The sequence below is a fragment of the Pseudocercospora fijiensis genome (assembly GCF_000340215.1).
Source record: "Pseudocercospora fijiensis CIRAD86 unplaced genomic scaffold MYCFIscaffold_3, whole genome shotgun sequence".
NCBI classification, from domain to species: domain Eukaryota; kingdom Fungi; phylum Ascomycota; class Dothideomycetes; order Mycosphaerellales; family Mycosphaerellaceae; genus Pseudocercospora; species Pseudocercospora fijiensis.
The window spans coordinates 6,317,507-6,338,576 of NW_006921534.1; the positions used below are offsets into that span (position 1 = coordinate 6,317,507).

The 21,070-nt window shown below is 52.9% G+C and overlaps 10 protein-coding genes across 10 annotated transcripts; 6 read left to right on the top strand and 4 right to left on the bottom strand.

The window, feature by feature from the left end:
• Positions 1 to 262: 262 nt before the first annotated feature.
• On the top strand, positions 263 to 2,336 carry MYCFIDRAFT_174056 (uncharacterized protein; the record flags this gene model as incomplete). Its single annotated transcript, XM_007927476.1, has 5 exons — positions 263 to 481; positions 516 to 561; positions 593 to 2,210; positions 2,240 to 2,268; positions 2,299 to 2,336. 5 exons carry the CDS (start codon positions 263 to 265, stop codon positions 2,334 to 2,336), a joined length of 1,950 nt encoding a protein of 649 aa, XP_007925667.1.
• A 188-nt stretch (positions 2,337 to 2,524) lies between these two features.
• Positions 2,525 to 3,663, bottom strand: MYCFIDRAFT_85250 (uncharacterized protein; the record flags this gene model as incomplete). The annotated part of the gene is made up of 3 exons (XM_007927477.1): positions 2,525 to 2,880; positions 2,941 to 3,430; positions 3,481 to 3,663. The coding sequence occupies 3 exons, from the start codon at positions 3,661 to 3,663 to the stop codon at positions 2,525 to 2,527; spliced, it is 1,029 nt and encodes a 342-aa protein (XP_007925668.1).
• Positions 3,664 to 4,571: 908 nt separating this feature from the next.
• On the top strand, positions 4,572 to 5,422 carry MYCFIDRAFT_65731 (uncharacterized protein; the record flags this gene model as incomplete). Its single annotated transcript, XM_007926143.1, has 2 exons — positions 4,572 to 4,835; positions 4,889 to 5,422. The coding sequence occupies 2 exons, from the start codon at positions 4,572 to 4,574 to the stop codon at positions 5,420 to 5,422; spliced, it is 798 nt and encodes a 265-aa protein (XP_007924334.1).
• A 264-nt stretch (positions 5,423 to 5,686) lies between these two features.
• On the top strand, positions 5,687 to 6,546 carry MYCFIDRAFT_85248 (uncharacterized protein; the record flags this gene model as incomplete). Its single annotated transcript, XM_007927478.1, has 2 exons — positions 5,687 to 5,879; positions 5,945 to 6,546. The coding sequence occupies 2 exons, from the start codon at positions 5,687 to 5,689 to the stop codon at positions 6,544 to 6,546; spliced, it is 795 nt and encodes a 264-aa protein (XP_007925669.1).
• A 410-nt stretch (positions 6,547 to 6,956) lies between these two features.
• MYCFIDRAFT_85247 (uncharacterized protein) lies at positions 6,957 to 8,746 on the bottom strand (the record flags this gene model as incomplete). The annotated part of the gene is made up of 3 exons (XM_007927479.1): positions 6,957 to 6,981; positions 7,294 to 8,330; positions 8,387 to 8,746. The coding sequence occupies 3 exons, from the start codon at positions 8,744 to 8,746 to the stop codon at positions 6,957 to 6,959; spliced, it is 1,422 nt and encodes a 473-aa protein (XP_007925670.1).
• Positions 8,747 to 8,933: 187 nt separating this feature from the next.
• On the bottom strand, positions 8,934 to 12,005 carry MYCFIDRAFT_174060 (uncharacterized protein; the record flags this gene model as incomplete). The annotated part of the gene is made up of 6 exons (XM_007927480.1): positions 8,934 to 8,975; positions 9,014 to 9,083; positions 9,116 to 9,202; positions 9,227 to 9,290; positions 9,322 to 11,954; positions 11,989 to 12,005. 6 exons carry the CDS (start codon positions 12,003 to 12,005, stop codon positions 8,934 to 8,936), a joined length of 2,913 nt encoding a protein of 970 aa, XP_007925671.1.
• Positions 12,006 to 12,053: 48 nt separating this feature from the next.
• MYCFIDRAFT_135100 (uncharacterized protein) lies at positions 12,054 to 12,638 on the top strand (the record flags this gene model as incomplete). The annotated part of the gene is made up of 1 exon (XM_007927481.1): positions 12,054 to 12,638. A coding segment is annotated over one exon (585 nt), but the record flags the coding sequence as incomplete, so codon positions are not given.
• A 1,355-nt stretch (positions 12,639 to 13,993) lies between these two features.
• Positions 13,994 to 18,133, top strand: MYCFIDRAFT_174062 (uncharacterized protein; the record flags this gene model as incomplete). The annotated part of the gene is made up of 20 exons (XM_007927482.1): positions 13,994 to 14,634; positions 14,667 to 14,860; positions 14,894 to 14,918; positions 14,950 to 15,218; positions 15,241 to 15,524; positions 15,562 to 15,723; positions 15,771 to 15,828; positions 15,855 to 16,012; positions 16,056 to 16,305; positions 16,333 to 16,427; positions 16,464 to 16,526; positions 16,556 to 16,589; positions 16,616 to 16,651; positions 16,687 to 16,858; positions 16,884 to 17,285; positions 17,319 to 17,678; positions 17,705 to 17,805; positions 17,834 to 17,967; positions 17,991 to 18,081; positions 18,108 to 18,133. The coding sequence occupies 20 exons, from the start codon at positions 13,994 to 13,996 to the stop codon at positions 18,131 to 18,133; spliced, it is 3,555 nt and encodes a 1,184-aa protein (XP_007925673.1).
• A 27-nt stretch (positions 18,134 to 18,160) lies between these two features.
• MYCFIDRAFT_174063 (uncharacterized protein) lies at positions 18,161 to 18,598 on the bottom strand (the record flags this gene model as incomplete). The annotated part of the gene is made up of 4 exons (XM_007927484.1): positions 18,161 to 18,215; positions 18,244 to 18,469; positions 18,506 to 18,541; positions 18,568 to 18,598. The coding sequence occupies 4 exons, from the start codon at positions 18,596 to 18,598 to the stop codon at positions 18,161 to 18,163; spliced, it is 348 nt and encodes a 115-aa protein (XP_007925675.1).
• A 677-nt stretch (positions 18,599 to 19,275) lies between these two features.
• Positions 19,276 to 20,749, top strand: MYCFIDRAFT_203293 (uncharacterized protein; the record flags this gene model as incomplete). The annotated part of the gene is made up of 3 exons (XM_007927485.1): positions 19,276 to 19,403; positions 19,557 to 20,280; positions 20,337 to 20,749. The coding sequence occupies 3 exons, from the start codon at positions 19,276 to 19,278 to the stop codon at positions 20,673 to 20,675; spliced, it is 1,191 nt and encodes a 396-aa protein (XP_007925676.1). The 3' UTR covers positions 20,676 to 20,749.
• Between the last annotated feature and the right edge of the window lie 321 nt (positions 20,750 to 21,070).

Here is a 21,070-nt window from a genome sequence, read left to right on the forward strand (position 1 = left end):
TGGTCCGATGGAAGCAGCAAATGCTTCCTACCTAATACAGTATTTTTCGGGTACCGCCATTTAGAAAAACCCTATTTTTCAGGAGTGAGTGGAATCGACGTTTTTAAGCTTTCTGCCCCTTGTCAGATGATGAAGCTAGGACGCTTTGAGCGATTCGCGACTGCTGTATGCGACTCGTCGATGTTGACGTTGACGACCACCATCGATCCTAACTCCAATCTCGAATACTCGGGCCGCACCACTCTTCGGAAATGAATCTGGCATGGCGCGCGCATCTCTGGGCTTCCGTGCTGGCGGCATGAGCGACTACAACAGCGGGAACGCGAACGCAAATGTCTTCTCCCAACCCATGGCCAGCGGATCCTTCGATTCACTCGATGCCCTTTCAGAAGCGCTGAAGTCCGTGTTAAATGCTGCTGCGGAGAATCAAACCCTCCAATGTAGCACCGTTGAGCTCAGGTTGAGCTTGAATGCAGTCATTGTGAGTATCTGGCAGATTTGTATCCTATGCTGAGCTCTCGGAGCTGTATGGAGTGCTGATACTGTACCTACCAGCCGCTCGTTAGACCTTCGATAGGCCCATATGCCGAAGGTGGTGACCATGATCTTCCTGCCGAGTTCAAGCGCGAACCTCCCCATACCTCCACATCTGAGCCCAGCACAGAAGAAGCCACTGGCACGCAACATCCCAAAGCGCCAGTCAGTGCAATCATAAACATAGTCGATCCGCGAGGAAGTCAAATCGTACAAAGAGCAGCGTCTCGTGGTATTCAGCAGGTTGTTGAGGCCGTCGATGGATTCCGGTATAGCTTCAACAACGCTTGGGCGGCCAAAGATGGAGAGGGTTCGCGGTTTTCGTACATTTGTCAAGACAGCATGCAGAACAAAGATCGGCATGCAAATGGATACACAAGGGTAATGAAGCATCTGAAAGACCCGAACGGTGTAGAAAGAGGTCCTCGGAAGCCCACGTATGATTGCAAGGGAAGCATCAGTGTCAAGTTCAGCACGACCCGTCAGAGCTGTGACGTGTACTACAGACATTTGGCAATTCATGAGACTGTCGCAGCGAGAAAGGCCGCAGGTAGGTCTGCTTCTGGCGCTGCAGGGCGCACGACAACGAGTTGGACCAAAGTGCCTCAAGGCGCGGCAGCCACGATGAATGATGTGCGACAATCAGGAGGAATCTCTGCGACCTTGCAAGCCGAGGAATATGCATCTTCGGCTTTGGCCATCGCGGACAATTCGGTACCTGGCACCCCAGCTGCCTCCAACACGAGCAGACCTTTGAAGCGCAAGCGCACACCACCGCCTCCGCCGCCTGCACCGGTAATCCGAAATCCTCACAAGCCGCTTTCGCTTGCGGACCTTCTCAGACAGAGCGACACTGCCCAAACACCTGCTCCCTCATTCGAAGTGGAGCCTCCCAAGTTCTCCAATAAGCCCGCTCCTGTGGCTTACGATCTGCCCTCATGGCAGGCTCCACCGCCTTCGCTCGGTAAAGCCCCGAAAGACCTTCCATACCCTTTGCCATACCAGCCGAAAAGGACTCAAGCACCACTGACACCCACGTCAGTGAATCCGGCAACGGCATCGCAGCGAGCTTCCATAAACGCCACAGGCCCGCAGCAGAAAGTGTATCAGCAATTTAAGCTTGGCACACCATCTACGAATGCGCAGCAAGCACACGGGCTCTTCACAACGATGAAGCCAACGCCCAATCCTCGCGCAGACTCTCTACCATGGCCAGCAGAATCTTACAATACGCCACAGTACCCACCAGGTCCGACGCAATTCGCCAAGTACGTTGCACCGCGAGCCAAGCAAAGCTGTACCAATTGTCGATTTGCTAAAATGCGGTGCGATGAAGGCCAGCCTTGCGGTTCGTGCGTGAAGAAGGGAAGAGGCAATGAATGTGCATATGAACAACCTCGTGTTGCTCCTCCTCCGCCGCCGCCGCCTCCCAACGCAGGATTTCAAGGGGCGTCACAGTCCTGGACACATCCTAGTGGCTCCACTTACTCTGTCTCTTCACAGAATTTGCAGAACCACACGGAAGATACTTCGCAAGCTTCTTCGAATCAGACTTGGCAGACGGCTCAGAGCACGAGCACGAGCACGCCGCCAATGCAGACTTGGGGTGCTCTTAGCATGGCGCCTTCAACTCAGCAGGTTCGAGAGCAAAGCCCTGATCCTTGGTATCCGAAGCGGTAGCGTGAGATGGGATGGGAGGTGTCAGAGATGACGGTACATTCACTGGCTGCCGCGGTGAGAATAGGTACTATGAGATTTGTTGAGTGAGAGCCGCGAAGAGTGTGATACCTTCATCATGCTGAAAATTCACGGTGCTGAAGCCTTTATGTTATGCTATGGTGGTATATTGAGAAGGCCCGTCCGCATTGTAGCAATCTAAATAAACATGTGTCGAAGCTCCAAAAGAAATCCCATGCTGTCGTGCCAAAATTCTCGATCTCTGCTGAACACCATACCATGCATGCATGCAGTTGTGATTTCCCCTCAAACCTCACTCGCTCTCACTGCGTACCTTGAACCCACCCTTCTTCATCAACGTCTCCAACTCATTCTCGAACTCATCACGCTTACTCTGATCGAATTCCAACTTCTTGGCACCTCTATCCTTAGCAAACTGTCGGTCTCCGAACTGCACGACTTTGAGAGCGGCTTCGAGGCCGTTGGCTGTGGCATAAGCCTCCAAGAAGAAATGCCCATCGCGATAAATCTGGCCGGCGAGTTTCTTTTGCTCTTTGAGGCGCGGGAGGCTGTGGCTTACTGAGCAGTCGAAGTATAGAGAGTCCAGGTTCGTGCATTCGGCGAGACTGGTGAGGGCGCTGAAGTTGTGACCTCTAGTCACACCGCGGTCTGGGGAGGGGAAATGTTAGTATGTTTGGGAAAATTTCTGACTTGCGTAGCTTAGCTTACCTCCGCCCCAGCCTCGAACTACGATGTCGTTGATCAGTTTACGGTTGTAAGAACCTATGGTCGCGATGAATTGGAGCAGTGCCGTGGTATCGGCAAGTACGATTTCTTGTTTGTACAAGAACGTGGACGCTTCGTCTCGGATTTGCTGATTTACTGCGAGGAGGTTGGGGATCAGCTGTCGGTCTCGATGGTTCTCGATGCTGCTTTGGGAATCGTCCTGTGGCCAGTAGAATCTTCGGCGCCGCGCCTTGCCGTAGTAGTACTTGCTGTCGGTCACGCTGATGGCTCCGCGAGCGATGGTGCGGCGGTGGGATTTCGTTCTGGATACCAAGGTGAGACCCTTAGGCTCGACTAGCGCCAGCTCGTAGATTTCGTCGCGAAGCTCAGGGGGGAGATCGAGGAAGCGGAATGGCTTCTGCTTCTGCTTCTTTTTGGTGGGGGGCTTCTTCGCTTTCTTGACTGCACGGCGCTTCACGCCGCGGCCTCCTCTCTGTGCATGCATTAGCCGGGAATCTAAACGTCGTAAGGTGTGCCTCGCACCTTGGTGCCGAACGCTAAATCCTCGGGATCTCCCTCCACGATATCTTGGTCCTCGTGAACAGCCGGCTCGTCGTCGATGTCATTGAGCCGACTGAAGTGATCGTCATCGAGATAGGAAACTTGGTTGCGCTTTCGCTTGCTGGTGCGGACAGTCGCTGCTTCTGAGGCAGTCGCATTGGCCATGGCAGGTGGTGTTGATGTGTGGATTGATTGAACGAGGCTTTTGGTGAAATGGAATGAGGTGGAGTGGCAGAATGGAAGTGCAGAGTCTGCATGAGCATGAGCATGTTATAGGAAGTCGAAGTCAATGCGTGCCAAGACACTAGTCCAGGCAGCACGAGGCTGTGGAAAAGGCAGTCGCAGCTCACCACTTGAACTCTTCTCTGCATCGCGTGTGCAACATGAATTGCTAGACTTCAGGGCAGAAACAAGACATTGCTGGGACGTCACATGGTCGGAATATTACTTGGGCGATGGGCCATGCCAGGCCATGCGTGGAGAAAGACGTGCTCGCGTCTCTCCGCGTCAGATTCAGCCTCTGTTTCTTGCCTCGCCTGGCCTGCAAATCTCCATCGACCCGATATCGATGGTGCTGCGCTTTACGGACCGCTGCCAAGCACTCGGTGACCTCTTATGTATGTTCCAAGACGGTCTTCCATTATTGATCCAGTAGTGCCATAACTGAAGTGTAGGCACGGCAATCGTGAAGTAGAGCAACATCTTCTATCGATCTCTCGTCCTCGTCCTCGTCCTCCTCCTCCTCCTCCTCCTCTTCATATGCCAGCCAGCTTTCTCTTCACATGCCAACCATCTTGTGCAGTCATCCAATGACCCGCGGCCGCCTTTTGCGTGCCTTTCCTCGTCTTTTTAGCTTCTCTCTGCGTGTTCGGTCTCGTAGTTTGGCCTCTGAGTTGTGCAGAACAACAGGCAGACAATCAGTAGTAATAGAAGCATAGACGCAGTGCAGTTCACAGGAAAGTTCAGCCGAGCGTGCCTCGTGACGAGGACAACACATCACATCTCACACGCCACTTGGCTTCACATCACAACAACCCCAATTCACGCTGCCTCTCTGATCGCATCCTGTAGCCATGCTCGCATCCGGCTTCACAAATGCCCCCGTCTCTCGACTCCTGCTCATCGGCATCGTCATCACTTCTCTCCTGGCCAGCTTGACCGACACCAAGTACTTCATATGGATCGAAGTTCGACCGCATCTCCTCGACTACATGCAGTTCTGGAGGCTGTTGACATGGCAGATCTGCTATACCAACAGCGCTGAGCTCCTATTCGCAGCCATGACAATCTATAATCTGCGCGTCATTGAGAGGCTATGGGGCACTCGAAAGTTCGCTGTATGCTCACATACATCTCCCACTGTCATGCGCATTGGCTGACAGGTAGGTAGTCCTTCATATTGTCCACCTTCCTTTACAATGCCCTGCTACCTCCAATCTTGTTGGCCGTTGTGATACGGCCGTTGACCTTCGGGCGCATCAACTACTTACCCGCAGGACCGACCCCAATTGTCTTCTCGCTGCTCGCTCAGTACTACGCCGCCGTTCCCTACGTCTACAAGTACCGCATCTCCGGCGCAACCACTCCGGACCAGCAGCAAGGCCTGATGCTCACATCAAAGGCCACCTCCTATCTCCTGCCGCTCCAGCTCGCACTCTCACAACTTCCAGGCTCCGCTCTTGCGGCAGGCATTGGGTGGATCGTTGGTCTGGCTTACAGAAGAGAACTGCTTCCCGGTGCAGCGAGCTGGCGTGTGCCTGCCTGGGTCATTGGCGCACGTGAACAAAAAGAGCGTTATGACAATCTGAGGCGACGGATGGAAGGTGAGGCGGGACGAGCTACAGGCGTCGACACCGCTCAGGACAATACTAGGAGAAGAGGGATGCTCGCAGGGATGGCTGACCAGTTTCGTGGGGCATTCTGAGCACTATCCGCCCAGTCAATGCATTACCTGCGAGCTGGGCTTCCCGTGCTCTGCTTGCGAAAGCTGCACCTGAACTTCACTTCAACGGTGCATTAGCGTGTTGAGTCTTGTCCAATGAACACCCAAGCACGGGCTGCACAGCTCTGCTATTGTCAGCCTGAAACGCAATCATCGACACGCACCTCATTTCAACCTGTACCACGACAACGTTGACAACATCTACTCTTCCGTCACATACCATCCGCAAGCGCAAGATCAGACACCATGGCGCGAACCCTCAAAACGGAGGATGCGTATGCCCGCGCTCTCAAGTCCGATGATGTCACGCTTATTGTTGGCGACGGTCAAGAACATCTCACTATCAAAAAGGCATTCCTGGCCTTGCACTCCAATGCCTTCGCAGAGAAGCTCACCACAAAAGTCAAAGTTGAAGACGTGCCAAATGCAAACGCTACTAGTAAGTCCTCGGGCTTTCCTCTGACTGTGCTTTAGACTGTGCTTTTTACTGACCTCCTTTTGCAGCAATTGATCTTCGCGGCGTTGGCGTGCAGGCTGTGAAGGTCTTCGCACGATGGGCATATACGGAGCATTTGCAGCCCCTGAAGCCGTCAGCGAGCAAGCACGAGCGACTGCAAGCAAAGCTGATGTTAATCGACCTTTGGATCTTCTGCGACATGTACGGCATCTCAAGACTCCAGAACGAAGCCATGGCTTTCCTCTGCGATGTCGTCAACACTCCGGACTTGATTGACAAGAACGATACATGGTTCATCTTCGACCGCACTCCATCCAGTCATGCTCTTCGCTATTTCGCAGTTATGGCTCTCGTCGCCCAACTACCCGATGATCATAAGAGCAGCGCCTCGGCTGTTGCCGAATACACCGACATCAACACCAAGTATCCTGAGATGATGGCGATGGTGTATTCCATGTCCCGCTCATGGATCTGGTTCAGTCCAGACGAGAAGGCTAAGAGAAGCGATTGGAACCAATGGGTACGCACCGGCGAGAAGCAGGCCTTGCTAAAAGTCCCGGTCCAGCCACCAGCCGACTGGGTGCTGACAGCCTGTGGCGTGGTTCCGCCGAAGCCATTTGGGCCGGGCGAGATCATTGAGTTGGACTGAATAGATATCTCGAAAGATCGGCGCATGGAGGACGGGATGTCATGAACTTTGCCTTTGGGCGTACGAGATGATGGGAAATGAAGCCAATCCTAGCAAGTCTTCGAGATTGGATCAGCTGCCCTAGTGTCAGGTTCGAAAGGCGAGAAAAGCTACAGTAGTAGTAGTACAAGCTGCGTGGCATTGATCTTTACTCATCACAGCGATGACGAGCCGAGAGCTGAGTTCCCCTCGTGTCCGACACAGCAGACCTTTCGATTACGCCTAACTTCATAGCACAACTACAGAGTTGCATACTAACCGACCGTTTCCGCAGCTAGGTAGGCATACAGAAAAATGTGAACATTAAGATGCACCCCGTACTGAAGCAGATCTTGCCCGGGCATACAACGATACTGCTTAATTCTAGTAATCTAGGCGCAAGATAGGCTCGAAAAGCTAGAATAAGAAAAGCGTTCCCCCCCGAAACCTTGTATTACCTTCGGCCTTTTAAGTCTTTCTCGGCAGTAGTTAACTTAAGATTTCCGCAAGCCGCAGCAGCCGGCGAGCCGCTCACTGAAATACTCGCTACGCTTGAGAGACATCCTACCTACCTACCTCCCTACCTACCACCCAGCCTAGAAAGCCTAGAGAGACTCACCCACAACCTTCTCCAAAAGTCCTCCCCCCCCCCCCCCCCCCCTTCTTCTTTTCTCCCCCCCCCCCCCCTCCGAATGCCCCATCATCCTCTCCCTCTCCGCCTCCTCCAACCCTTCCAAAAGTCCCCACAACTTCCGACTCATCATCACCATCTGCTCCCCCATCCGCCTCGCAAACTCCATCGCCCCCTCGGGGGCCGGCTGCGGAAAAATATTCCCGAAATAATCCAATCTCGAATTCTTCAAGAACTTCCGGATGGAACTTTCTCCGCCCCAGGCTAATTGATTGAGATTCGATTGTAGAGAGACTAAAACGTTGTCGATGGCGTCGTTGGGCATGGGGATGGGTTTTGCGAGGGAGTTTTTCTTTTCTAAGGAGGAGCAGGGAGGATAGGTTGTGGCTTCGATGTGGGCGATTAGAGCTGCGGAGAAAGTTTGTTGGCAGAAACGGATGGGTTGGAGGGTGATTTTTTTGGTCTGGAAGATTGGGATGGGGGGCGTTTTGGCGATTGCGCTGGCGGAGCAGTCGATGTAGAGGGTGTCTGGGTTTGGGATGTAAGATCCGTTTTGGAGGGAGACTTTTTCGGGGGAGATTTTCGTGATGCGGCCTTTGCGGATTATGGTTGGGATTTTTCGGATGGCGTCGAGTTCCAGGAGGGAGACGGAGGCGCAGTGGTACATTGTGGGCCAGACGGTTTCGTTGAGACGGTGGAGGAGGTGGTGGTCGAGTTGGAGTTGGAGGAAGTGGTCGACGCTTGTTGCGGCCATTGTGCTTTGCCATGTGGCTTGGAGTCTGGCGAGGGCTTTTTCGGGATCTCGGCTGGCTGGTTGGAAGGACTCTCGTTCGAGGTAGAAGGAGTCGCGGGGCATGATCCAGGTGATTTCGGATGGTTTGATGTCGTTTTCCAGGAGCCAGAGACAGGTGTCGATGCCTGTCTTTCCTGCTCCGACGACGGTATAGTTTGCGTAGCCTCGCGTGATGTCAGGGAGACCATTGGGCGTAACGAGATCAACGCCTTTCGCGACTTCGTATGGCGGGGGTCTCATGGAAGGAACTGATGTTCTGCTGTACGTTGCATCCACGATGGTGGTTTCTGCTCCGACTTTGTAGCTCTTCTTGGTGAGAAGTGACCGGAATTCACCTTCGCCCTGGAAATTGTCAGTGTTTTGAGCGTGGGAAAAATTCTGTTTATCTATATGCATACGACATATTCATGCTTTGGGAAGAACTCCACCCGTCCAGAAGGCAAGAATGTCTCCATCATGACGAGATCAAAGTAAGACACCACGGCATCGCGAGATGAAAGCTCGGAGAGTCCTTTGTTCCAGCCGACTTGATCAATTGCGCCATTGTCAAGAGGCCGTGAGTTGACTCCATAAAATGCTGCCGGTTGATGGAGTCGCACAAAGGGGTAAGCAACAAGCCAATGCCCACCGGGTCGAGCACGCCGGTCAAGCATGATGATCTTCTTGTCGGTTGTTTCGGAAAGCAGTGTATCGACAAAGGCCATTCCCATGGCCCCGGCGCCAATGACGAGGTAGTCTGCTGCGATGGATTCGGCCATATTGGATTGTAAGGATTGCTCAACTAGCTTCAGTCTTTCGAGTGCTGTCCTTGTGGACGCGGAAGGAGAATGAGCAGTCATACCGGGACAGAGGTATTTATGAGGTGAGATTTCGCATGCAAGGTCTAGGCTACGTACGAGAACGAGTGCGAGTGCGACTCGCGTAGTTCATGCCGTTTTGTGCATATCAATCAGCCTTGGTGGAGTGCCGTCTCAGCTCTGGCTGAAGCTAGAACTACTGGGTTCGCTAACCGTGTTATTATTAACCCTAAATGAGAGGATTGACTCCCTGTCAATTGCAAGCATCGGATCCAGCTCCACGTACAAGCTTCGCCGGCTGACGAGACAACATCCATACGAATTACCCACTGTCCCCGTAGGCCCTCGTACGGCCTTGAAAATACTGTGTTGTGTATGTTGGCACCCGATTCTCTAAGCCCGAAAAACTCTGACCTTCTGGCGGATCTGCTTACGACACACAGGGCAAGAAGCAGGTCTCCTCGGCCTTGTCCTGTCGTGCGCCATAGTCGGCGAGTGCTGGTCGCTGCACCATTTGCACATGACCAAATGTCCACAAGGCATGCATGCGATATCAGCCATCTGAGTATAGCATACTTGACAATCCAACTTGACCGTCATCTGCTCGTCCGTGAGTGCTTCATCAGGACGTCCAGTATCTCTCGCGTCAAGTCCAAGAGCTTCCTCTTCCTCGCCTTCAGAGTCAGTGGCAGATGGCGAAGCAGTAAAGTCGTCCAGGTTCAATGCACGATATAGCGGGCGGAGTCGACGTGTTGACATCGTCTCCGCAGGACGAAACCCATTTTCTTGCATTCTCTCGTATGCCGCCCTCGTGGCGTCGTCACGATTCGCCATCTGCTCCAAAAGTGCTTGAGGGCTTGTAAGCGCGGCTGCTCTACCTGCGGCAAGAGCAAGAGTGCGAGTCGCCCTTCTCCGTGCATCGAGTTCCGATCGAGAATGATCCCCTTGTCGCGCAGCATTCTGACGGTCATGCTCCAGCCTCGCAATGTGGGCGTGGGACTCGCTGTCCAATGAAGTAGCATCTGAACCGTACTGTTGTCGATGTATTGGGATGACTGATGCGAGAATGTCATCGTCTCCATACATGTACAAAAAGAAATCGCGGTCTATTATCCTACGCTGCCCACTTTGCAGTCGGTTGAGCATGCGAATTTGGTCAGAGTCGGCCAGACGTGATACCCTGCGCACCCGACTGCTCATCTGAAAGCTCTCGGCCACCAACTCCAGGCTGTGGTTCATGTTCACCGAGAGGTGGTCTTCGAAACGACGATTTTCGCTAACTTCTGCAGGGAAGGTGACATGTTCACCTCGTTGCCGACGTCGACTATTTCTCTGCGCTGATAAACCACAGCACCACGCAATGCTAGGGTTCTGTACAAGACCATCAATAGTCAGCTTGTCCAGGTCAGTGAGGCGGCCGGTCTGTGCCCTATCAAGCAGCTCCTGGAGCGTAGTGAGATCTAAGGAGGATGTTTCACTTCGGAGGTCGTTTCTAGAGCACAGTTGGCCGAGAACGAAGACGGCGTCAAGGGTGAAGTCGTCGCTGATCTGCTCACCAGGCCGGTCGGCCGAATTGCCCTCCTCACGATTACCGTGCGCGTCAGGCGTGGCCAGGTCCGTTGACGCAGTCGAAGGTCTATCGTTCGCGTGCTGCAAATCGAACGGCGACATATATTGTGTTAGCGTGGTGTTAGGAAACGGCCGCTCTGAAGCAGCGTCGGACCTGGGCACTCCCCAAACGTCACGATCTCTGATTTCAAGCTCAGCCAACCGTGTCGTCACTTCTTCGCCTCCTGCTCTCTGCTCGTCTTCAAGAATCTGGCGAAGCGTCCTCTCCTCCCTGCGAACTTCCTCAGCAGCTCGGAAGCGCTCGTATGCCCGGCTGAACATGCCTCCGATCGGGCTCTCATAGTCATCTCCTTGCGCTTGCATCTCTTCTCGCGTTCCGAATAGTCTCATGTAATTTTCAGTGGTGCGATGCTCGTTTTGCAGCTGTCGAAGGCGAGATTGAGAAGTTCGAAATTCTTGTTCCGCTGCTTCTAATTCCAAGGCAGCCCGGTCGCGATTTCTGCGCGATTCGTTGACATGGTTCCTTGCTTCGTCAACGCGAGCCTGCATGTTGGAGAGGGTGCGATCGGACTGAGTGGTGGCAGGTGTTTCTCTCAGGGCATTAATGTCGCTCAGCGCTTGCCGTACTTGTTCCTGCGTCGTTGTCGTCTCTGTGATGGTGTCAAGAGTACGACGCAGCTCTGAAAGTCGCGATGAGGCAGGAAGCTCCTCGCCGAGGTCGCGAAGTCCGGAAGTCACTCTCTCAATACCATTCCGCATTCTGTGCAGTTCTCTCCGCAGCGCAGCAATGCGGCGTGCCTGGTATTCACGATTACGCGATCCGATCGATGTCATTGCCTGCGCGTGGATGTTCGTAGCATTACTCGGCGTCCTCTGTGTAGACATTTCCGTTATTGCAGGCACGCCATTGTCAGCTTCACGCGCCTCGCTTTCTGCCGCTTGATACATCTCATCAAGGGCTTCATCGAGTGATGGTCCATTATCGGCACTCTGCTCTTGACTTGTATTGTGCTGTTGGTGTCTCCGCAGGCGCTCCTGTTCTTCCAACTCACTACGTTCTCGACCAGCTCTCATTTCTTCCAGAGTTCTGGGAAGCACACCGGGATCTACGTCGCGCAGGTCTTCTCCGCGCACGGCGACTCGCTCCTCTGAGCCATCTTCCTTCCTGATGATCCGATATCCCTGGTGGAATTCGTACCATCTGGCCACGAACTCGCTCTGGTCTGGCACTTCTGGTATGCGAGTCTGAGCGGGTCTGAGGCCAGACGCGTTGACTCGATTCTCCCAAAACTCTTTGCAGAACCAACAGTATCTCTGCCATCTGGTGCCCCTCGGCACATAGCCAACGCCGTCAATGTAGGTCGAGTAGAAGGATGCGTGGGCTCGGTCATCGTAGCAGGCACAACATTCGCCGATTGCGGTCAAACGGCACGAGGTAGGGAGTTTGTGTTCGCAGTAGTGATCGAGCCTGGGCAGGCCCGCGGTGAGAGTGCCCATGGTTGAATTGTTGCATAGAGTGTGAAGAGTTCGTGCACAATATATAGCGAGCGATTGGCGGTGATCGTTCCGGACGTCCCTGGTCCCTGCCGCCACCACGTCACTCACTCCATTCAAGACACACACATCGACCTCACCTCACAGTAGTAAACATGAGATCTCGACCTCGCCTCACCGTTGCGCCGGATTCGAATGAGAAAGCATGGCATCGATTTACTCCCGGCTAGACCCATCTCGCCGCCAGTTCCGACTCCTACGTCTGGCCAGATCCAACCCGCAGGATGACGGAACACTCGCTGGCGAGCTGGGGACATATTCCATGCACAACGCCCCAAGCTTCGATGCATTGTCGTATGCGTGGGGTATCAACACCGTCACCGTCACCGACCCGCTCATAGTCCATGGTGAAGCGGTCTTTGTGACTCGCAACCTGTATGAAGGTCTTCGAAATTTCAAGAATGGCAGCCATGCCGAATACATCTGGATCGATGCCATCTGCATCAATCAGCGCGACCTTGCCGAACGTAGCCATCAAGTGACTCTCATGAGAGAAATCTTCAGCATCGCCAATGTCGTGCACGTCTGGTTGGGACCGAGCACGTCGAGCACCGCGCGCGTTCTCGACGTCTTGGATCGCGCGGGTCGAAGACTCTCGCCCGACTTTGAGAATGCTGATTCGCTTCCGGCAGAGATCAACAGCTTGTCAAACGAAGCTCTAGAAAGCATCTTTGCGAATTCCTGGTGGAGCAGGCTCTGGGTTGTGCAGGAGGTCGTTTTGGCAAAAGAGCCAATGGCACATTTCGGATCTCACCTGTCGATACACTTTGCAAGATTATTGATGGGCATACTAGCATGTTTCCGGCTTCGAGATCAAAGGTCAGCAGAAGCCACACTGCCCTGGTATATGATGCAATTGGCACTCAAGTTCTCGGCTCCCATCACTGCCAAGACCAGCGAGCGACCTCACATGAAGCTCATACCGGACATCCTTGCTGCTGTTCGTGATAGCAAGGTAAGCGTTAGACATGATAGGATCTACGGACTTCTGGGCGTGCTTCCTGTTCAGCTGGCTATCGAGCCAGATTACGGCCGACGTTTGGAGCACGTATTTACCGATTTCACTTTGCGAGTGATCTGGCACGAGCGTTCGCTTGATTTGCTTGCCCTTGGAGGTTTGCATGGGCCAAGCGATCTAGATTTGCCTTCTTGGGTGCCACTATATGGGAATCCGGCACCATATCTCTTTCGTGGCACTTCTGGTTTTGACGCCAGTAAAACTTTGGCATTTCATCCGCAAGCTGGCTTCCCTAATGATGTAGCGCACTATCTAGGCTCTAACGTGCTTTCGGTCTGGGCTCACGAGCTCGGCACTATCTCTTTTGCCATCTCAGCAGTCCCAGAAGAGCTTTCGACGACGCTGGCAGAGAACATGCAACACAGAGGTGAGGCGAGGCACGACGGAAGGCCAAATGACGATGGCCTGACACTTCATTATAGCAGGCCAGATCGACAGGCTTCAGCAGCGCGCGTGCGAATGTATCGTCAAAGTGAAGGACACGCTTTCTGCAAGCGCCACAGTCCATGAAACTGTAAGGATCATGTGGTCAGCTTTGGTGGGTGCAGCAGAATTGAGCGATCGCAATGACAGCGCTATGGCCAACTTCCACACATGGTTATTTCTGCGTGGAGAAGAGAAGTACGAGCACAAGTATCACGCAGTACTTCAGACGCTTCTCGCCGCGAAGCCGTGTCCGTTATTCGCCGTTCCCGACAGCAGCTTCGTTGGCATTGTTTCTGGAAATGCAATGGCAGGTGACAGTCTTGTCATTCTGGCTGGTGCATCTACGCCATGCGTATTGCGCCCCAGAGGCAATGGAAAGTTTCAATACGTGGGTCATACTTACTGCATGGGTGAGTTTGTTCGAAGCCCTCTACGTCGAAGCGACAAAATGCTGAAATCTTTTAAAATGCAAGGTGCGATGCGCGGTGAAGCGATCAGTGCAGCAGCACTGAAGCTCAACGGCGACGAAAACAATCTGAATGGCATCTTCTCGAAGGCTGAGCTGGTATGAACTTGGATTTCGAAAATTTCAGAAAACTCCAATGTCACCTTAAGATCTTCTGGGGTTGTCGGCCTCAATGATGGTGCTCATCACTGCTTCCATCATCTTCACCCCAATCAACATATTTATCCTGCATCTTGTAGAGCTTGTCTGCCGACCGACAATGCCGAATGTCCGTCACCCCAGAGATATTAGGCACCGTACCCAGCGAACCATTGTTGGCTCGAGGAAGCTCAATAGTGTCATCAGCATGACAGAGAATCGCCTGCCGCAGATGATACAAGCAATGCGGCCAATGCTTGTCACCACGATAATCAAAAGCAGGCCGCTTCCCATAATACGCTTCCTGCAACGTCTGCCGCATCATCGCCAAACAATGCAAATTATGAAACCTGCACCGATCAGCCATTCATCCATTCATCCATACTTCCCCATCAACTCACATCGCAATAGTCCCATACTCCACAATCCCCGTCGCCCCAAGCCTATCCGAAATCTGCTTCGGCAATTTTATACTCCCCCAATTCACCTCCATATCCTGCGCCCACAAAAAATCATATTTATGATCCAACGACATATATCTCTTGTCCGTGCCATACGTCTTCTCCACATCCCAATTTTTTGTCGTCTGGAAGGCTTCCCGACTCATATCGAACGCCACCGTGACGACGAGGAACGGGACCAGAATGTGGGAGATGACATAGCGGGCGATTTTCCAGAGTTGGCGGAGGTGTCGGTTTTGGGCTCGTGAGTTCCAGTCCGTGGGGTCGGATTCTAGACTGCTGGTGCTTGGGCGTCGATGAAGGGGGGTGTGGTATGATGACATGGTTTTTGGCGATGCGAGGAGGGGGGATCAGGAACAATAGTAAGGATTCAAGAGGTGGTAGTTATTGGATCGCTTTGATTGGGTGTGGCCGGAAAGAGACGTGTTTGAGAGAGTTGTCGCGTGGATGCGGAAGGCTTGATGGGACAAAGAGAGTGTGGCGGGTATGTTCTTTGTTTTTGTGGCGAGCTTTTGCGATGTTGATTGCCGAGTGAACAAAGAAGGTTACGTGGTGCGCACGAACTTCGGGTATCGCCTGTTGTCTCTCGAGCAGTATCGTCGTGGAGACCCCTAAGACAGTCCATCTCTGTGAAACTTGGTCAACACGGCGCTAAGGATACATCCAAGAGCGCAGAGCCAGTATCGCTTTTGGAACGCTGCGTCTATCGTGAAGCCACAAGGAAGCTGGCTAAGGATAAAGAATGTGTGGAAGTTGTCAACTACGTCATCCATCTTGCCGCACTTGTTCGAGTACTTGAAAGTATACCGCAAGTGAACCCGAGTTCGAATTGATGTGCTGTGCTACACTCTGCCTCTTGCTGGCCTACCTTGTGGCCAGCTCATTCTTGAGCCTTCACTATCCTGGCAGATAAGCAACCCAAGACATAGGAGAGGCGTACGAGGGCGACACAGAACGAGGGGAGAAACGCCCATGCCTACCGGAGTGCCGTTGCCAAATCAGGACTTACCTGTATGCCCTGGTCAAGACACAGCTGACCTGGCCTGGCTAATCTTGCGGAGGAGTCTCCGAGTAGTAAGGCTGCTGAAAGGCTGCGTTTATGCCGCAGTCTTCTCGATACGGCACTTGCTCTCCAGCGATTAAGAGAATTGAGTATCCATCGTTCTCCTTCACGGCAGTGTCCTTCGATATCTCTTCATATGCTGCAACCATTTCATACTCTTTCTGCGCTTTCCCAGTAGAGTCCTTCGTACTTTTCGCGGCTTTCTTCAGCGGCACCGATCGAGACCGCACTACTATCTGCAGCGTACCGACCACCGCTTGAACTGTATAGCGGAGTAAGACATTGCGCAGGCCAGATGGTGTAGTTTAGGTCCTGATTCGGTCTTCAATAAGAACAATCGCAGAGCTCGTGAATCTGCTTGCTTGTCGGTCGAGCGAGGAACGTAATCTCGAGTATATACAGGAGCAAGATACCAAAGTACGTGATGATCGAAAGCAAAAATAGTATGCGGTTCCAACTTCTCCAACAATCCTCGTCTCGAGGCCCCCAGCCTCCACGCCCACATCACCCGACACTCCCACTTAAAAATCCCGTGACCGACATTTCGTCCACCGGCCCCTTCCCACCCGCCGTAGCCCCCCTCCCTCATTCATCGACTTCTGCCATCACATGCTAAACTCCGCACACCTTACCCAATTCATCTTTCCTCTTCCCGCAAAGCCCCTGCACTCCTTGCTCACCGATCTTCACAGCTCCAAAACCAAGTTCGCGTGTTTTCCCTTTTCTCGCGCCGCACAACGACTTTTTGCACGCGTCAAGCTCCATCTCGGAACATCGCTGTTGAATACCATTTGATAGAATGTATTCTACATGGCTGGGAAGGAGGTCAGAGCTTCGAATGAGTTTGATGAGCCATGTCAGGAGAGTCATTGCCGGCGCGCTGGACCCGCGTAAAGTGCTTGCGTCGCGTTCCTTCCGTTTTCGGTGATATTCAGAAGACCACTATCGTGGTGCTTGCTATACACATCTATCGAAACACAGAGTTTCATTTCAGCGCGTTCCTGGCATTTGCATCTTGCGCGGGACTGTACTGTCGCATGTATGATGTGTCGGTGCGCGACGCTGTTACCGCTAGGCGCACCTATTTCTTTTCGCATTCTCGTTGCCCGGTGAACCGTTTTCCTTCTTTCTCAAGTGAACGATGTCCTGGGCTGTGCTCGCAGTCGTCTTGGTCCGTATTCGAGAGACGACGCAATCGTTCAAGAGGTTTCGAAATGCCAGAATCCGTAACCAGTCACGGCTCCTCACTGCCTCCTCCGCCAGAATTGTGTGTCTGGCCAACCAGCGAGGAGTCGGTATGGGGGATAACTTCCCGAGGAGATATTGAGCAGTGGTCGTGGAGGGCGAGCCGGAAGATCAGGTATGCTCCCAATGATGTGTTGCTTGGCAAACCTGCTGACAAGCGTGCGATCCACCAGTTCAGAGAGGAGATATTTGAGCGAGCTTGGCGGACATTTTGACGACATTGCATCAAAGCCTTGGACGTATCGATTGGGCGACTATGATGTCTCGATCATCAGGACACCGCGACACCCAAGACCGAGTGCTAACTGCGTCAGAAAGAGCATTAAGAGCGAGATACAGGTACACCCATTACTCTTCATTCTGGGCGGCGCGTTGCTGATGCACATAGATATGTCGAAGTCGGCTTTCTCTGCAACGATGGCTCGGCAGCGACTACGACCGTCTTTGTTTCTGGTTGGATCGCGGAGGTCAAATCGCGTCGAGCGGCGTAAAGCGGAAGCGTCCCACGGCCGACTTTCAGTCCTGGATGAGGTCAGCCACGGTTCGGAGAGCACTGAGCAGTGAACGTTGGAATAAATAGCAGGTTCCTCAAGGACATTCCGCGAGGGAATCGACTCTGAGCACTTCTCTTCCGAGCATCGAGGCGATTGCAAACCAGTAGCTCCGATGGCGCGGCATGATCGCAGAGACCTGGTGGGTTCAAACTCCGATGCGGTTCTGCTGGAGAAATCTAATTTCACGACTCGGAGCCCGTGCCAGCTCATATCTTCATCCCGCGTAGGAATCGTGTTACACAACGTAAGCGAAGCTGCTGAACCGATTCTGCAGCGTGCTTCAGGCAGGAAGCCACTCGACATCGCGGCCGACTCGGACGTCGGTAAGCCCAACCCAATGAGCATTGGACTTCTCGCATCCAAGCACGTCACTGGAAAGGTACTTATGCTCGTGCAGGCGTGGACCTTGCTTTGTTCAATCTGAGAATGACCCGCGACAAATGGCATGATGGTTCCCAAAACGGCTCATGTTCATCCTCCAGGCACGCATGCGAGGTGCGATCGGACGGCGTTTTGCCAGGCGTGAGTCTAGCTAACACGCTGAAGCTTCCGAGGCGCAGATTCTGCGCTTGAGATGATTTCAAAAGACTTTGATAATGCAGAAATCTTTCACGAGAGCAGATCAGCAATCAAGCACGTCTTGTCTTCGGTCCGGTCCCTCCCTGCTATCCAAGGTCAGACTAAGAGGGTGACATGCTGGAAATGGCTCAGCTTACGCAGCTAACTCCTTTGAGGGCTGGATCCATGTATTTGCCTATAGATAAACGCTGCGATTGGATGATGCTGCCTTTGGCGTCTGGCGGTAAACGTGAGGCCAACGGAGCCTAGCCGCGCTCAGTTTTGAGGCAGACTGATCCTCGCAAATTGGGGATACGATGCTGCTATGGTCTCACAGAGCAGCGTGGGAGTCGCGTCGCGGGTCGCAATCGATCTTGGCTACAAATGACCTGTCTTGACGCCTGACCGCTTTGATGAATACCTGTTCCTGAAAAGTGACTTCGTACCAGGTGCGGAAAGTGATGTTTGATTGGGGTTGTGTTGGCATCGAAGTCCGTGTTGTGACGCAGAGTCCATGGTCTGGTGATGATCATTGGGCCCAATCTGTAGACCGCCTCTTCTTCTCACCTCTTCTAGTTGTTCGAAAAGCCTTGCAGCTCGCAGAACATGTCTTTTGAAGTTATCGCCCAGCACTCGACATCAAAATCATTCCGTCCTGCAAAGCACACTCCTCGTACTTCTGTCAGCAGATATCATCAGCAGAACTTATCTCAAAAGTGTTTTGCATAACGAATAGGTAGGTGGACCGCCACAGGCCACATCACCGAGAGCTTTGGCATTTACTAACACTTAGTCCTGAGAATGTCATCAAAGGCTGTCGCAGGAGCAGGAGCACAATTCGACATTGCGCAGGGTGGAAGCGGTATTGGCCTGAGTAGCTCCGAGCACTCCAGCATACAGGGGCTTCTGGAAGAGCCTGCTGCAAAGGAAGCCACATCGGGAGTATGTCCCGCAGAGCAGAGCGGCCAAGCAGGTCCACAGGAGACTTCATCTCGGTCTCCAAATACAGCGAGCTCAAATGCAGGCAAGTGAGGTGGCTAGATGACCCAATGAGCCCCCTAGTCCTTCTTGGGTTCAGGAACTTGGACCGACGCCTCCGTCTTGGATTCCTTGAGATGGCCGAAGCACGTCGAGACCGCGCAGAAACATGTGAAGGCGAGGTTGACCGGGCCAATAAGACCCACGAAGTCCGCGTGCGAGATTCGTATTCTACAGTATACGTTGGGGCAATTTCGAAGGAGTGTCCAGGTCTGTCGGCAGTATCTATCTAACAGTTCCCTTGGAGTTTATGCGAAGGTGCCGCTAGCGAAAAAGACTGCTCGGTCGGTGTCCGCACGTGTAAATGATCAGGAGGCCACGAAGGTGTAAGTGCCCATGATGATAAGGAATTGTGCGTTGGAGAAAGAAAAGTCGAAAGCGTGGGCTGGGAGAAGTCGAAATGGCGAAAGCCAAAATGGCGCTATGCCGTTTGGAGAAGACTGCCGAAACTTTGGGCCTGGAGTTGGACATGAGAGACGCATATGGACTCGGAGCATCATGTGAAGCACTGATTCTTCAGTCCATCGTGTATGTAAGCATGAGTCCTGGACAGAGAAGCGCGAGGCGGATAGCTTCGCAGAATGGTATATATTACTTGCTCTGCCCCACGTCCGGCCACTAACACAGCGTAGTCTTCTCACGCGACACGCTATGCAGCTCATGTTTGAACCAAATACGAAGGAATGGCGTCGCATCAAGACGATATGCTTCGGCGGCAGCGGTGGCCGAGATTGAGCAACCCACACAATCACCGTCAAAGAGTGCACCTACGAATCCGCCCGTAACGCAGACTGGACCACGAAAGGCATTCAGGGTATCATGCAGTCCTGTGCTATCACGACCACCTCTAATCACCCGCGAATTGACCTCATTCGAAAAAGCATTCTATCTGTACCAGAAGAGACTCAATGAGCGACTGGCCCTACCCTTCACACGATACTTCTACTTCAAGAAAAGCACGCCCCAGCTGGTCGAATTCAAACGGAAGGCGAAAGCGCGGAAGGCAATGGCGAGAGATGTTGGTGTCTACAATGCTTACGATGAAGAAGGCTGGGATGATGAGGTGCGCGTTGGCAGTCGATTGGGCGAGCCTGAAGACATTGTTGCCAAGTTAATACGAGATGCTGAGGGGAAGGACATTGTTGATGCCGAGCCTCAGGGAGACGCAGAAACTGGCGGAGAAGCTGTCAGTGGCAATGCGAAAGCTGGCGAGGGCGGGCTAAAACCAATCGGAGATATTGTCATTGAGAAACCTTCCCCGCGCATCACGGAAGCGGACAGAGAGAACGACATCAAGAGCTTGAGCCGAAAACTGGATCGCAGCCTCTATCTATTGGTACAAGACCAAGAAGGGAGGTGGCGCTTTCCACAGGATCGGATATACGGTAGAGAAAGCATGTATCAGGTATGTCGCGTTCAAAAGGTGAAGCCTGCTTTCGGCGTGCTGACTGATGCTCCTAGGCTGCCGAACGAATCCTGCTCCAGGCTGCGGGCATTAATATGAACACTTGGGTCGTCGGTAGACACCCTGTGGGGCATCTTGTTCAACGATTCAGTGAGCCGCAAATCTCCAAAATTCTGCCCCACAAGCTGGTGGCCACTGCCACGAAGGAGTTTGAGCAGGAAGAGCACGGCGAAAAGGTCTTCTTCATGAAGGCACGCATAATGGCAGGCCAAGCGGATGTTGCCAGCAGCGAACTTGGAGTCAAGGACTTTGCTTGGCTCACCAAGGAGGAAATCTCGGAGAAGGTTCACAAGCCTTACTTCAAAGCCATTTCCAACATGCTGCCACAGCGGTGAGGACGCATGATGTGCCTGTGTAAAGCTTATGATTGTATAGATGTAGCATTAAGAACAGCCGTGTACACCACACGCCTCCACCGATGCGCATATTTCCGCCCAGGCAATGCATTTGCCTCAGGATGGACACTACGAGAACCCCAACACATCTCCAAGAATTCCGCAGGGAGTCGAAGACTTCTCTTTGTCTCTCGTCATTCAAGACACGAAGTGGGAGATTGACACCAATTCATCCAAGATTAGAGACAAAGAGAGCTCTTTGTACTGTTGGTGAAGACCCTCAGCAGACAAGTCGCATTCACGACTCCACGACTCGTCTCCCTCATACTCTCTACATTCACTTCGTCTTCTCGCGACTTTCCACTGATCATATTCTGCCAGCTGGCCTGGAATCC